Consider the following 16,064-nt stretch of genomic DNA (forward strand, 5'->3'; position numbering starts at 1 on the left):
CAATATTTTCAACTATAAATGAATTTTATAAATTTGAATTTTATAAGTTAGGTCTTCTAAGGCCATTAATAGGAAATAGGAAATTCGTTACCCAACACTTATGGTAGCTTTTGAAGGGAATTCTATGATTAATTAAATTTGTCCTGCAGAAAATTTTGCATGAATGATTAAGTTACGAACTGTCAACATTAACGGTCAAGCTAGGTTTAAAATTTGTGGTAGAGCTGAACATATGAAACTAACTTATAGCCTCATTTGTAAATAACACAAAAAGCTATGTATTTACTATTCCAATGAATCACAAAGCTACTTACCATGGACACAAGCTGTTGATTGAGGTCCGCACTGCCACAAAAGTTCAAAAATATCTTGTACTACAGACTCAAGCAGGGCATCACATCCCAAGAATGAGCTTTTAATGACACTAAGAAACTTTTAGGCCTGTTTAGGTTTTAATTAGCAGCGGTGAGATCTACACAGGATTCGTTTGATTGCATAAAAAAAGTTTATGCTACATTTCATTCATTTGCTTGTATAGAAAAATTAGGCTGTTTTAAAATGTTGTTCGTAGCAAAATAGTTAATAATTTAAAAAAACATTCAGCCCAGTGTACATGAATGTGAGTTTGGGCTGCATTGCCAAGATGCTGAGGGATGAACATTCCCATCACCGAATGACCGGATTTTGTATGGCAGACAAAACCCATCCACTCTTCAGGATTGTGCATTAAAATTCTCCACGTTGAATAAGTTAACGGAGAATTTGTTTTTGAGACTGGTATTTTGTTACATGAGATGTCTTTCCAAGGAAATGGTAATTAATACTTAAAATTTTCATTTTACCAATTTTTAAAAATATTCCCCTAACACTAAAATTACAATTTTTTTCCTCTGAGATCATGCTTCCGTTGCGATCAGGTAATATCATTGTTATTGAGTCAATGTGTTTTGAGTGAGGAATAGAACTCAATATTTCTCACAATACACATTTTAAAGTATTTAATTGGCCCAATGGCTACGCTTATTTCATCTGAAGTCATTATTTCAAGGAGCGTCACTTTTTTCTGTTTATGTATTTAATTGTATTTTATACTTATTTACTCATTTTATAAGACATGATATGTGAGTTTAGATAGTTAATTCATTATACAGTCGTTTGAGTAAGTGGATGTTGTGCAATAGTGTATGTACTAAAGTTGTGTTTATTATGTCTATGTTCTAATGCATTTGTTTTGCAGCTGCGGTGCAAATTGATGGACTTCTGCTTGAAAATGGAAGCACGTCAGTGAAGAAACTTCTCAGTGGAGAAACGGGTCATACTTTAGTTGTGAAAGTGAACAAAGATGGTGAATTTGAATTGGACCCGTTGATTCAGGCAATAAAAGCGGTAAGATCCTTAATTTTTTTCGCAGTTTAGCCAAGAAAAAATGCCCTGAATCATATAATTCCTTCTATTTCATCACCAAATTTCACCACTGAGTGTGAATAATGGCTTATTTTTAAGCCAAGTCTTTGTATAAAACATTGAATCTATGAAAAATTCATTTATGCTCTTTCGTACTTTTGTTACGTATAAATATTTTTAAAAATTGTGTTTTTACTTTTTTAAATAGTCCATCACAATCTGGCCAAACTTTTTTTATCGTACAGACTAATTTTCCTTATTATTCCAAAGATTAAATTTAGTGGCAACTCATAAATTTTTAGTTAGTATTTAAACATTAAAGTTTTTCTCCTGCTCGGTGTTCCTTCTCCTTTATTGGAAAAACATTCTTTTGGCTAATAATACTAATCTGTGGATGTGATAACTGCTTCAGACAATAATACTATGACCTACAGCTTCAATTTCAAACTATTTATGCTACCAATATTTGTTATCTATATGTATATAGAGGTTGTCTATTCCTCTGTCCACTATGCATTTCCATACGGCTGCACCGATTTGAACCAAAGATAGTAAGCAGGTGCATCTCATGCTCCAAAAGCCCATATTGTTACTTCTGGTTGTGTCTCACGAATCCTTTGCTTCGTTTTCTCATTACTGTTTGTTACACCACGTCATACAACGTCCCTGTGACGTCACGTCGAGTGGCATCGCATGGGTGCCAATCTGGCCTTTTTCAAATGAGGATAAAATTGACCATTGCCATTTCATCTAAACCGGCATTTCTAAAACCAAATAATTTGTATATTATGAATACACTAATGGTGGGTAACGAATTGTAATCAATACCTTTCGTTTTCTTTGATGAAGGAAACTACCCTATTCTAAGTTCCAAGTTTCCTACTTCTTTGGGTACTATCCTTCCCGGGGAACGCCAGTTGGCCTGCCAGTTAACAACAATTTTTTTGATAAATCTTAGTTAAGATATTATTTACTAGCTGTGCCAACCTGCCTGTTCCACAGACAGGTTGACTCTGTGGTGCTACCAGTCGTTGCCTTGTCACCTATTGTTGTGGCTCTTTTGCTTGTAATAGTATTCAAACGGGAAAACACAAATAGAAGTAAACTTTTATGAATAAAATCTCCTATTAAGGCTGAACTACAGATTTATTCTCTTTTAGATAAAGGAGCTTGTAGCAGGTAGTGTCTCTCTTAAAAAAATTACCTTGATTGAAGTCAACTCTGCACTCAATCGTATACGTTTGTATTGTCCGCATATGCTTCATATCAAAAATATCATATTTTATGGTCATTCCCTATAGATTTTGCTGAGTCACTGGTATTTTAGGGAAAAAGTTTTGTGCATTTTGACGTATCTGCCTCCGTTTAGCCACAAAATGCCTAATTTAAGTTCGCGACCGCAAAGAAAATATTCCAAAGCCTTGGATTGATAAGTCCTCTTGCCTTTTTTCATCAGACAAGAGCCTTTGATGACACCCTTTGAAACCTCTCATTTTGTATTCACAGTAATTAGCATTTTTTCTGTCTACGTAAGTAATTCTGGTACACTACCTTGGATGTATCTAACAAAGTTATAACTTAAGCGTCAGCTAAAATTGCGGGTACGATCATTGCTGTTGCTTGGTTCTTGCATATACATACCTCTATCACAGTTGGCAGACACGTTTTCCCCGAAGGAGTTCCAATTTGAGTTTATAGTCCTTAATGTTTATTTCATGAGGAAAGTAGGGATACAAATCGGCTAATTTCTTGCCAGTTTAATTTTCTTCGGATGAATTGATGAAGAAAATTTTTGATACTATTTTCCCATACCGGAATCGACAATGTTGACTCAATGCTCTCCGACGATTCCCTTTTTTTTCTCAGTTGTCGAGTTTCTTTAGGATTCAATCCAACAGCCATCATCTTTCGTTTCGTCAGCTTGTCTCTCAAAATACTTCTTCATTAGGGGGAACCTTATGCACCTTCTTGCACTTACACGCCAATATATCGCATAATTTCAAATGTTCCTTGAAAAGTGAATGAGTTTTACACTTCAATAAAACCCTACTTTTGGCCTGTTCTCATTTTCCGTAAGTTTGAGTGCTTCCTGTGGTACCGCTAAATCCATTTAGTCACAGTCATAATGGAAGGGAAGCGCGTCACCATAGTTCGCACACCTTTATAGCCACTTGAGAGGTCTCTTTATAGACCATAGGCTCCTTTCCTGCGTTCTTGGATCTAAAAATATTTCATCACTTCTCTAGAAGTTGGTAACATTGATTTGTTTAACGCCGACGAGGTGCCAAATAAGGGACAAGTCATCTCACTACGCATACTTTTCTACCTTCTACCATCTTCCGATTGATATTATTAAAGATGAATGCCCTCCTAGCAGCACACGCGGGATGAAAATTTGCTGCAATCGAGGCATGGGAGGGGGAGAAGCGAGCGGGGAGGGGATGGGATCGTCACGGATACAAGAGCCTGCTGCTCTTGTATCCGTGACGCTGCGTGGGCGTTGGAATATTTTCTTTGCGGTCGGAAACTCAAATTAGGCATTTTGTGGCTAAACGGTGGCAGATATGTCAAAATGCACGAAATTTTTGGCCTTACAAGGCCAGTAACAGCAAAATCAATAGGGAATGACCGTAAAATATGATATTTTTCGAATTTTGACCCTCCCCCCTTAACCCCTTCACTGACGGATATTTCTCAACAAATATCACAAAAAATGTCATATTATTTTATTACGTTTTTTAATTATTTACAGGTAGATATTAAATAAAAAACATTCATTTAAGTGTTTTACGAAGTCATTTATTTTAAAATTTACTCTTATTATATCACTTTTTAAAAAATTTAATGTATTCTTGCATAAAAATCAAGTAAAATATTTCACAATAAATATAGTCACAAAAATTACTCACTATAAAAGCAGACGATGGAGTTAGAAAAATATTAATATAAACTCCAAATTTGAAACGGTAAAATATTGTATAAACTAAAAGTCTATTTTTGTGTGGTATACTTTGAAACACCCACATTAGTCAGGGCAAAAATTGCGACTCTCCCTCCTCACCATTTTTCCACGCGCATCTCGCTTTCGGGAGCACACGGCACACTTCCGAGTTGGGTTTGACTTATTTTCCGTGGGTGGGATTATGTCTGGGAAATGCCTCTCGGTAATTCGGAGGGGATGGGCTTTTGCAGGTGGCCTACCTGCCTTAGGGGAGGGAACACTTGGGAAGTACAGTTCAATCATTTTATCTATTAGGTCCAGCCTGTATTGCAAATGTGTTTTATCACCACCTGTTTTTCGACATAAAACATATAAATTCCATAAGCAAATTTCCATCAAATGAAAAAATAATTTTTTACAATATTTTTTCCCTCTTTTTCTTGGGATTGGATAGTCAGCCAAATGCTGATCTACCCTGTCAACACCCCACATTGCCTCATTGTAATTGATGACTACCTTTGGTTTCATAACCACTGCCCCCCTTTTCTGCACCTCTCTCATTTCCTATTGTGAACTGTAGAGAGTAACGTTACTTCCTTTTTGTCCTTCCAGGGAAGAACCAAAATTTTTCCTTTACGGAAAGCTGCCACATCTCCTTTCTTCATTTTTTTCTTCTTCAGCCCCTCTGGCATCCCCTTTCCTGTTCTGCACACAGTTCCATAAGTATCACAAGAATGAGAAACTAGTTCCTCGGCTAGTTGTGGAGAGGTATAAAAATTGTCTGTCGTGACGCAATACCCTTTTTCAAATAGTGGTTTCATCAGTGACAATACCACTTGGGAGAACATTGGCTTACTTTCAAAGTCTTTGTCAAGAGTAGTGCCTTTCCCGGTATAAATGATTGTTGACCAGACGTATCCAGTGCTGGACTCGCAGAGAACAAAAGTTTTTATGCCGAATCTAGCTCTTTGTACAGTAATTCGCAGAGGAAATAAATGTTAGGTGTGAACACTCCACAAGACTCCGTAGAACTGACACTAGAATTTTATGGAATGGGAGTGTAAGTAACCCAAAACAGATAGTCGTAAAAGGACAGAGGCAAAGAAACCAAAACATGAGGGTCAGAGGCATTGTGAAGGGAAAAATGGTGAGAAAGAGTGTTTTTTGTCATGTGCGGCTGTAAAAAGGGATAGTGGAGGGCAGTAGGGAAAAACCGATGAGGGTGCAGTGTTTGCATGAAAGGGAGATCGAAGGGGAGGAGGATGAAAAGGATGAAAGGGCGGCCGCGACAGTGCGTAGACAGTGCGTAAAAGGAAAGGCGGAGGGGAGAGAACAATGGATGAAGAGAAGGGATGGATAAACAAGGGGGTTGGGAGATAGAAAATATGTCTTCCCTGGAAGAGAGAAATAGCTGAATAGCCGAAGGTTCTATGTCAAATCTATGCACGGTCACAAATATTGACGAACTTACAGTATTGAAATAATAATCAGTTGTATTTGTAGCTAAATAACAAACGGAAAACTAAAAAACAAAGATATAGTTTGTCATTATAAAGAAAAAAGACAATAAAACATCACTGAGCAAGTTGATTTTCGGTGCGAAGATTTTGACACCATATTGCTGAAAAAGAACATTATCAGAAAGTTCCCGACTACTGTTACGTAGTTGACAGAAATGGCTTTCGAACACGCGACCTTTGGAATAGCAGCTTGGACGTAATTTATTTACGAGGTCCCGTCGACTACACTGAAGAGTAAGTAATGATAGTTTTGCTTAGTAGTGTTTATAAAATGTTTCAAATTAATTTATTCACGGAATAAAGATAATACAACATCCTTTCCGATAGCAAGATTCGAACGTGCGACCTTCAGAATAGCAAGACGGCACTTGTCTGCCGACTCACTTCGGCTGTTCCAACGATTGATAAAAACTCTGCGAAAAGTCATCGCAGTTATTTATAAAACGCATTGTTTCTTTGTTCATTTATCACATCTCGATACACAATAGGTTTAGTAACATAAACATTACGAGAAATAATAGATTTTTCCCCCCTTTTGGACCTCGAAAAAACGTAGAAGTTTGCCGGATATCATGCATTGTGAAGACACATATGCACTCTCACGGCAAAACTACGTACTTCTAATAAGGGGACGAGATATCTCGTCCAGATCACGAAAGAAGAAGCCAACTTGACATAGGACGAGTTAACTCGGCCGCGTCAGTTTTTGCGCGTCTTCTTAGGACGAGATATCTCGTCCGAATCAGGGAAGGGGTTAATTGCATTTGAGCAAGGGTCAGGGTTTCACGTAGAGTCTCAAATTTTTCAGGCCTTATTTTTGATCGGTCCCACAACTTTTTTTCATTGGGCCAGATAGATTTGAAAAAAGTCAATTTTTCTGATCCGCCCTAGTGTACAGTCATCGCCATTTGGCTGAAGCTGTGTTCCATGCTTTTTACTATGTCTCCATTTGACCGGTAGCTTCTCAATTTCAATGTGTTTGAAGCATCATGTCAAGGTGATTTCAATGGAATTGTTTTTTGTGATTCCACTTACCCGAGATGCACTTGCCCGGGAATCAATTCTGTTTCCACGTTAAACAGCTTCTGTTTAACTAAGGGCACCAATGCACATAAAACCCTATTGAAACTGCCAGGACCAACAATATTTTCCTGATAAGAGAGGTATCTGCTTAACACAGACTCTACTTAAGGCAGGTTTCACTGTGCGTATATATGTATATATAAGTATGGTAATGGAAATTAAAATTATGTGGTCTCTGTGTGAGTGAACCTTGTGATAAATTTTTCTTTCTTGATCCAATTTGAATTTAGGAAGTGAAAGCTGATGACTCTACAGAAGAGGTCCCTGGAACAGTAAATCAGAATTGGTTCACTCGGCGTGAAGATAAATCTAGCTTCCAAAACATGGGGCACTCTTGGAAGCAGGGAATGTGGAGCACAGATGAAATTGAGATGCTTCAAAACAACATAGCAACATACTGTGAGGTATGTCTATTAATTCACTTGTGACTAGAGATAGGTCGGTTCCAGTGCCTGGTTCTCGGTACTGCCGGTTCTTGGCCTGTGGAACCGGTATGGAGAACTGATCGCAAGAAGTCAGTACTTTGGAACTGGCTCGGAACCGTGAACAGGATTTGAATGGTCTGCAGCATATTCAAGGGCAAAAAGTGAAAAAAAGAATGAAAAACGCATATATTACTTTCCAATTGGATGGCGCCCACATTCTTTTCTATTGAGAGTTGCTCGCTAATACGCGCATTTAAGGATTCGTCAGTGCGTCGCTCTCGCCAACATCGTAACATTTCTGTAGCCTCGGCCGCTTTCAAACGAGCTGACTTTTCACCTGCCACCGTCCACAGCATGGTACCATTCTTCCAACTTACCATAGGTCTCTATTAAGGATGAGTCGGTCTACATTTTTTCGGTTCTCTGTTCTCAGTTCTCGGTTCCAAGGATGAACTCTTGTTATCTGAATTAATGGCAAATTTCAATGAACAACCACGAGAAGTGAATCAAAAGAATTTCACTGTAGAAGTAAATTAGCTGGAAATCTCTGTAAAAAACTTAAGTTCATCTCCATAATTTTATTTGCCATATAAAAAAGTTAAAATTACACATTGTTAAAGAATGCATGATTGATCAACATGTAACATTACATCAGGCAGCCACTGGTTCTTTCTTCAGGTTTTGGTTTCAAAAATTCAACATTTTTACCCGATCTATTCTTTTTTGGTAGAAATATTGCCACAAAGCACTCAACCAGGGATCTGACAACCTTAGGCAAATCTCTCTACCACTGGGATTTGAACCCTGACTCACAGGGTGGGAAGCCAACACTCGAGCTACCGTACCAAACCAATCCCCGAGACCCATTTTTCCTTAATCCTTTAGCAGATAAAGTTATGATGTCACACCCCTCTGGCTAGTGTGCCACTGCTTTGCATATACTTCTGTCCTCCTTGCATGGGCATAGTGAAGTCCTTTTCTGTTTTCACTGCTATGATTATTTCCTTCCCTCTAGAGAAGTCCTTCCCTGAATGAATTTATAAAGCAGAACTCTGATGACGTCACCAACTCATGAAGAGTGGGTGTCAACTTGGGCATTTTTAATTTTAAAATTATGATAAAAGGGCTGGATGAGGAAGATATTTTGTCCTTGTAACTTCGCTCTCCCTCCCAACTTCCTAGCTTTAAATAAATTAAAACTTAGGGTCTGAGTGAAAAACCCTATTGAAATTTTAAGTTAGTAAAACAATCAATGTCAAATATTTTGAATTTCAGGAGCATGGCTTCATGGACCCAAATGAAATCATATTCGACATGAGTAAAGACCAAAGGAAAGACTTCTATAGAGTTGTGGCAAATGGAATAAATAGACCTCTCTTCTCTGTATATCGTAGGGTTATCAGGTAAGAAAATGTCAATGTCTGAAGATTGTTTTTAAAAATTCCTGTTTAAATTTCTGATTGTGTTTTCCATTTTAAAACAGAATGTATGACAATAAAAATCATGTTGGGAAATACAATTCAGCTGAACTGCAGAGGCTGCGAGAACTGAGGCAAAAGCATGGAAATGATTGGCAGAAAATCGGAACAGCATTAGGAAGGTCTGCATCCTCCATTAGGGATAGATGCCGATTAATGAAGGATAATTGTAATACAGGTGTGTAGAATTAAATTTTGAGTCACAAATTTAAATTTGACAAGTTTTTTATGTATGCCATTGATGAAAGTGTGAAATTTGGAAATAATGTATCTTTACCAGATAGAAATTTTGGAAACTGAGAGAATGATTGGGGAATATGGAAGTGTAGAGGGTAAAGGGCTTAGCCACTGATGGAAGGGTCCTTGTGGGTTGAACTCTACCCTTACGTATCCAAACTAACCTTCTGGCTGAAATACTAAGCGTCATAATAGATACATAGTTACATAATTGACTTAAAACTACTTAAAATAAGGTTATTTATCCTGCCTGCCATTTAAAAATTGATTTTGTCAATCTCTACTAAAACCAAGTTTCTGCATAATCAATTACAGTTAACTGTCGATTATCCATGCTGAAGGATATAAAGCCTAGTTTACAATTGGCGTCAACTCGAACTTCAAACTTTAGCACATGGGCTCATATGGATAGGTTCGCAATTGCATGAAACTGCTACTCACCAACTTCGCACTAGTACATGTGCAGTACACAATGCGGATATTAGGTTATATTTATTGCCCCTTGGGTTGGCAAATTAAGTACAATATTGTCATATATAGATAGCTTCATAACTGGAAAATATCTTTGTGGGAAGTAAGCCCTTATTTTATTTCTGCAAAGAAATCATGAGTTTGCCTTGAGAGTGCCTATTTCACTAGATTTGCCAATCTGAAAACCTTTTTTCCGACTTGGCACAGTGAAAATTATCTGCAGCTAGGCTTATTGCAGCTTTTAAAACTGTGTTTTAACCCTGATCCATATTTGATTCTCCTTTGGTGATCAGCAATCAAAAGACTTCCTGCAAAATTGCCTCTCTTCTTTAAGTTTTTGTTGTCTATTGATGTCTTTTCATGTTATTATTTTTTAAAATTTGCCTGTACATTAACTTAAGTGCCTATTTCTTCTTGTTGATAGTTAATGTCTCTTTGATTTGTTTTACACATTTCATTTATAATTTTTTTTGTGTATGACAATTTGGGATGTTTATTTCATTTGAGTTTGAAAAATTAAGTTCATCACTCATAGGAAGCACTAAGGAAGGTCATCCTAGGTGCTTCTCATTGAATAATTTTCCTGTGTGATGCAATAGAGATATACCTAAATGCTATGCATGATTTTGAACAAATAGTGATCCAGCCCACTTTCAATAAACATTTTATAGTGAGGGACAATTAGGAACTGTTATTGCTAATATTAGGTCGAGAAAAACACCCATGCCTCGCTTAGTGCAAGGGATGCATTCCTTGGGATCTTTGCGCTATATGAATTTGCGTTATGTGAGAGCGTTTTAACATTGGGAAGATAGGAATGCATTCCCGGTAGCATAAGTGTTGCGTAGCAAATTTCTTATAAACCATATATATTCCTATTAATAGCCTTAGAGGACCTAATTTATACAAACATTTATAGTTCAAAATATCTTTAAATATTGTAGGCACGCATTTAAAGATGTTTTTTCTCATTAAAATAAATTTGTGCTTGCTTTTGAAATTCTCAAATTTCCAGCGGGTGGCCTAAAATCCAGGAAAAAATGCCTTTTTTCCCAGGGGTTCGTAATTCATTGCCGGCAATTGAGGAATTTTTAAAACCTGTCTAAAAAAATTCTTGTCACCCAGGCCCTTTTTTTGCTCATCCAAATAGCAGACAAATGCTACTTTGAATACCATGTCATATCTTGAGGAGTTTATGAATGATAAATTATAACTGGCTTTAATTTGAAGTCCCCCAAGGCAATAGCTTCAAGCTCCAGCTCGAAGTTTAAAATTCTGGAACCGATCGGAGCTTCACTAAATGTCTTGGAGTAATCACCACCCTCATCTTCTTTTATAGATTCAAATAAAGCCTCAGCTTCTAAAAAAATAACTGCCTGTGATAGAGGAACATAGGTAATTCGCTGGTGCAGTGATTGGATGTGAGATGGATCACAAAGGCCAAAAATAATCTATTATTTGAAATGTTCCGGTCTAATAAATATATTTTTGATATAATTTAGGCTATGGGTAAAGCATGAATGATGTTGCGTTAATCGTCAGCGGCACGCCCAACTGATCCTCGGCTTCATCCCGCTTCTCAAGTAACTCGCTCTACCCCTATCGTCATGTGCTAGTGGACAACCCAAGGCATTCTGCAATATTCATGCACTTCTAGCCAGGTTTCTTATCTTCATTTACAATTATTTTGAGTCTGTCTTTTAAAGTTCTCACTTTTTTCTCCGGAAGGGCTATGGTCTGAAGGCGGATAAAAATAAAACTAATAAAATGAAATCTGACTTTATTAAACCCACACGGAAAACAATCGCTAGTTTGAAGTCAACCCACCCTGGAAAGTACGGAACCACTCATACGAGGTGGAGTTAGGAACTGATGCTATTGCATATGGCATATGCAGAGCATACTGCAGAGGGTGAAGCATGACTATATGACTGCGCCACGAAATTTTATGTCCTAAAGATAAGGCAACTTACCCATTATTTTCTGATTAGTGTAGCGCCAGATGAGCGGGTGAATTAGGATTGTTAGTAGGGAGAAACAAAATATCTTGAGAAGGTATCCCTTCGTCAGTAACTCTGACTAGTGAGACTTATAGTATAACTCGTAAATTGATAACTGATGATAACCTGATACCCTGTTTTCGGAAAAAAAATGCTGCATTAACTGCAGAGAAGCTGAGCTACAAGGATATCGAGTTTTGCCAGAAATCACTGTCGTATTTTTCCAACTATTTCATTGCTTAAAATGCTTAAGAAACGTTGGAAATACGTCGTGTTTCGTCTTGTTCTTTGTCAAATTACATGCAAATTGCTAATATTTCAATTTAGTTAAAGCATAATTACAATTGCTAAAATTCATTGCTAAACACATTTTGGGCTGATTGATCCAGCAGTTGACCTCCAGAAACTGGGAAATTCGAAGCAGGTAGGCTGAAAAAGTTCAGTGGGCGAGAAAGGGGGAAGTGTGAAACACGTTTCTGTTGTTCTCGTGTAACTTGATATTTTTTTCGAACTTAACACGTTGCCTACCGGGGTATTTAAATTCCTTTTAACCCTCTGTTCCGGCGGTTTTTTAAACATCACTCACTTAGCAAACCTTCCATTCGAAAAAATGCCATAACTTATTTAAAAATTAAAATTTTTTCATGCAATTTTGAATGCAACAATGCTTTAAAAGCTGCAGACAACATAGTAACCGTGTCCGGCTCAATTTTACCAAGCAAAGAACAAAATTTCAACACTGCACAATGTTCTCGAATATCAGCCATTTCAAAAATCAAAGAGGTCAAAAAACTCTTCGAATGTAAACTGTCACAGGGGCTGGGTAAAACCCTCTCTATCCACGCCGTTTCGCATACTGACTCAGAAATGATGAAATAACACTCATCTAGTGGGAGAAGCCCAAAATGTTAGAGCAAAGTGCGCAGCGATATCCGTCTGGTTATTTTTGGGTCCCCCCTTGTGCAGACTCGTATGTAAAAAAATAATGCGGTGCTTTTATCGTAGGAATGTAAACCAGCCAGGGTTATTTTTTCAGGAACTGAAGATTTTGTACATCAAGTAAAATATTTATGTTTGCAATCGCTATTCAAAAAACTCCGACTACAGTCCGGCTGGCAAGAGTTGTCCAATGACAGCTGAAAAGGAGGGGCGGAGAACCCTGTACCAGCACGGTTTGCAGCCAATCACTGCCCCCAAAATGCACCTCACACCCTCACCTAGTCATACAATGTTGTCACATACATTTGAAGCCAAGAAACAAGCCTGAAATACCAAAAACCGGTTGCCGGCCTCGGTGGCGGTGGGGTAACGTCCTCGCCTGCCAAACAAGAGGTCGCGGGTTCGAGTCCCGCCTGGGTAGGTTTCCTCGGTCCAGGGCATGGTTGTTCGTGTACGTTTACTGGTTTCATTTGTTGAATACCCCAGTATAAAATGGCCATTAAGAGCTGTATCCAGTGGTTTGAGAATAAAATAAAATAAATGAATAAATAAAACAAGCCCTTTCTTCGAGTAAGCAAAACAAGGCTTTGTTCCTTAGGGTCCTTCAAGGTCATCATCCCTTCTGGCTCCTTCTTCATGGAAGCATTTTGTTTACATGTAATGTGGGCATTTCCCTTTCTTACCTGGCAACCTTTATACCCCCTACCCCGAACTAGGCCCTTCTGCCTGTCATTGGACAATTTTCATATGCTGGACTGTATAGAGGGGTGAACTCAATGCACCCAATCCTTTGAGCACGATCCAAGGCAGGGGGCTGATGGCGCCTCAGCATTCAGCAGAAGAGAGCAATTGAAAAACTTCTACCATCCCATCGACTGGATGTGCCCAATCATCCGATTGGATGTGGCAACGGAGAGTTGGGGTGTGGGTAAGGGGTGGAGTTTACTCAGTCTCAGGGGTGTGGTAGTATCAGGTGGTTTGTGCGAGTGCATCATGTCCAGGAAGCGTAAATCTTTGGGCCTTAAAACAAAAATTTAAATTATGGACGAGTGCAAAAGTAGCTGGACATCAAAGACTGATATTGGGAGGTGGTTTGGTGTCTCATCATTTACGTTGTTAACTATATTGAAGAAAGATGAAATGAGTGCAGCAGTGAACAAACTAGGAACACCTAGCAGCCAAAAATATTTGCAGCTAAGGGTACATCCCCAAATGGAATCTGCACTATTCAAGTGGTTTTGTGAACAAAGGTCTGCAGGACTGCCCATAAATGGTGCGATGTTAAAGACGAAAGCTGACTACATCTCCAAAGGGGAGAAATATCTTCGACCACTGCATTTAATTTGCCGTATCATTTTATTGTAGCTGTATATCAGTGAACTTTTCCACCAATTTTCCCAACTGACCGATGTGCTGGTTAAAATTCAAAACCTCAACAAAACTGATATTGATGATGTATTTGCAAAATTATCCAAAAACTTCCACCACATACCAAACATATTGATTCCGACTAGTTACGCTGTTTTTACAGCTTTCTTCGGCGATCAAAAAATATGAGAACAGGAATAAAATCACCAAAACTGGGGGATTGGATATTTTACAAAATTGAAAGCCCCCTGTTTATTTCTTTATATATGTTGAAACTCAACTAGATTATGCCTGGTAATGGCTCTTTACCTGTTTAAATTCATTAAATACCATGGAAATGAAAGAAAAACTGTTAATACGAACAATTATGAGACTCAGTGGATTTATTTCACACCTTCAGATACAACGAGCGCTTGGTTTTGGGAGTAATTTCTGTGGGATTATGAGCACTCGTTAAACTGGGCTTCTACTGTAATAGCTTAATTTTTTATGCGACCTGTAGTCTTAAGTTTTGTTATTGCTCAGGGTATAAAGGCCTACTATGTGGTGCACGTATAAGTTAGTGTCAAAGTGCATGGATGTGAGAATGAACATGAAAACACATCGTGTAACCACTCAACTTTCACAAATGTGTTAACAGAAAATAGAACCTATTCTAATTTGGTTCTTGCATTAACACAAGAACTTGTACATTTCAATGTATCGCATAACTAGGCCGTAAGATTTTTTTTTAATGGTTAAAGTAAGATAGGGATTCATTTGCACCAGATTGTGACTTGTGCTGTTGCTTAGAGTTAGAGAAAAAGTGGAAAGTGTTTGCATGCATTTATTAATTCTCATCTCTTGCTTCTTGTTAGGTAAATGGTCATCGGAGGAGGAAGATCGCTTAGCTCGTGCTGTTTATGATCTTACCAATGCTATACCAGGAGAACAAGTCACCTCTGGTATCTCATGGTCTCAGGTTGCAGAGATTGTTGCGACTAGATCTGAAAAACAGTGTCGCACCAAGTGGCTTAACTACTTGAACTGGAAGAATTCTGGAGGATGTGAATGGACAAGGGATGACGATGTGAAATTAGTTGCACGGTATGTCATGCACTGCTTTTGAAAGCCACCTTGTATAATTCTTGAAATAAATTGGTGTGACATAATAAATGTTTGAGCCATTTATGAATTTACTATGAATATTTAAAATGTTTAACTCTTATAGTTATTTGTTGATTTTATTGTTAGTTATAATATGCTCATGTGTTTTTTGCAGGCTAATGTGTGTGAATGTATCCGAGGAGAATGAGATTGATTGGAGTGACCTAGCAAAGGGTTGGTTAGCAGTCAGGTCTCCTCAGTGGCTGCGGGGTAAATGGTGGAATTTAAAGAGGCATTTGAGAGGTCATCAAAATCTTCCATTTAGAGGTAAACTATTATTCTTGTTCCCATTTATAGGTGAAAAAAAAAACATATTTACACTATGTACAGACATTCTGCATGAAATTTGATCTATTACTTTTTTCAAAGGAATTCCCTGGAAGTAGAGTGGAGCCCATTTCTAACAGGTTGACTATTTACTTTGTTATGACTAGACCTGTCTATTTTAGAAAGTTTTGGTCACAGCAATGGTGGATTAAGGAGCAGGAATGGGAGGGGGGGGGGTGGCCACCTACTGTAATTTCTGGAAAAATTGAAAACAAAAAAGATTCTTGAAAAAAATCCATAAGATGGTTCTCCAATGCAAGTCTTTATTTCACAAGTGTAACAAATAGTGGTTCATGAATAATTAAAAGCCACTTATCTGCACATATCAGATCTCAGACAAATTCTTGCTGAGAGGTTTTGCATACCACCAAGGCATTATGGATTAATAAACCGCTCCCCCCCCCCCCCCCCCCCCCCCCCCCAAATTACCTTAATTCACCCCTGGGCCACAGGGAAGTTAAATGAGCCAGAATGGCCGTACACAATCCTTTTGTCATCAATGCAATGCCACAAGGCAAATAAATAAATTGATTGAGATTGGTAAAAGAGGGATGAAAAGATAAGGGACAGAAAAAGAAAGGACTAGGATAGCAGTGCTGTATAAGATGGTTAAAACCAAAAGTCATAGGGTGAAAATATGCTCAGGATGGAACTTTACTTGAAACCTGTAACCTGCAAGTGTCATAAAGTGAGCTCTATCAGTTTAGGTCTTTCCCGTTATGTCA

At 38.0% G+C, this 16,064-nt stretch overlaps 1 protein-coding gene across 1 annotated transcript in view; it reads left to right on the forward strand.

The window, feature by feature from the left end:
• LOC124170858 (cyclin-D-binding Myb-like transcription factor 1) overlaps positions 1-16,064 on the forward strand; it is a 54,374-nt gene that overhangs the window by 6,009 nt on the left and 32,301 nt on the right. The window contains exons 4-9 of the mRNA XM_046549867.1: positions 1,238-1,386; positions 7,179-7,352; positions 8,649-8,776; positions 8,857-9,029; positions 14,724-14,952; positions 15,128-15,279. Of these exons, the coding sequence (XP_046405823.1) occupies positions 1,238-1,386; positions 7,179-7,352; positions 8,649-8,776; positions 8,857-9,029; positions 14,724-14,952; positions 15,128-15,279 (1,005 nt within the window). The remainder of the gene's footprint in view (positions 1-1,237; positions 1,387-7,178; positions 7,353-8,648; positions 8,777-8,856; positions 9,030-14,723; positions 14,953-15,127; positions 15,280-16,064) is intronic.

This window comes from Ischnura elegans, chromosome X (genome assembly GCF_921293095.1).
Source record: "Ischnura elegans chromosome X, ioIscEleg1.1, whole genome shotgun sequence".
Lineage (NCBI taxonomy): Eukaryota > Metazoa > Arthropoda > Insecta > Odonata > Coenagrionidae > Ischnura > Ischnura elegans.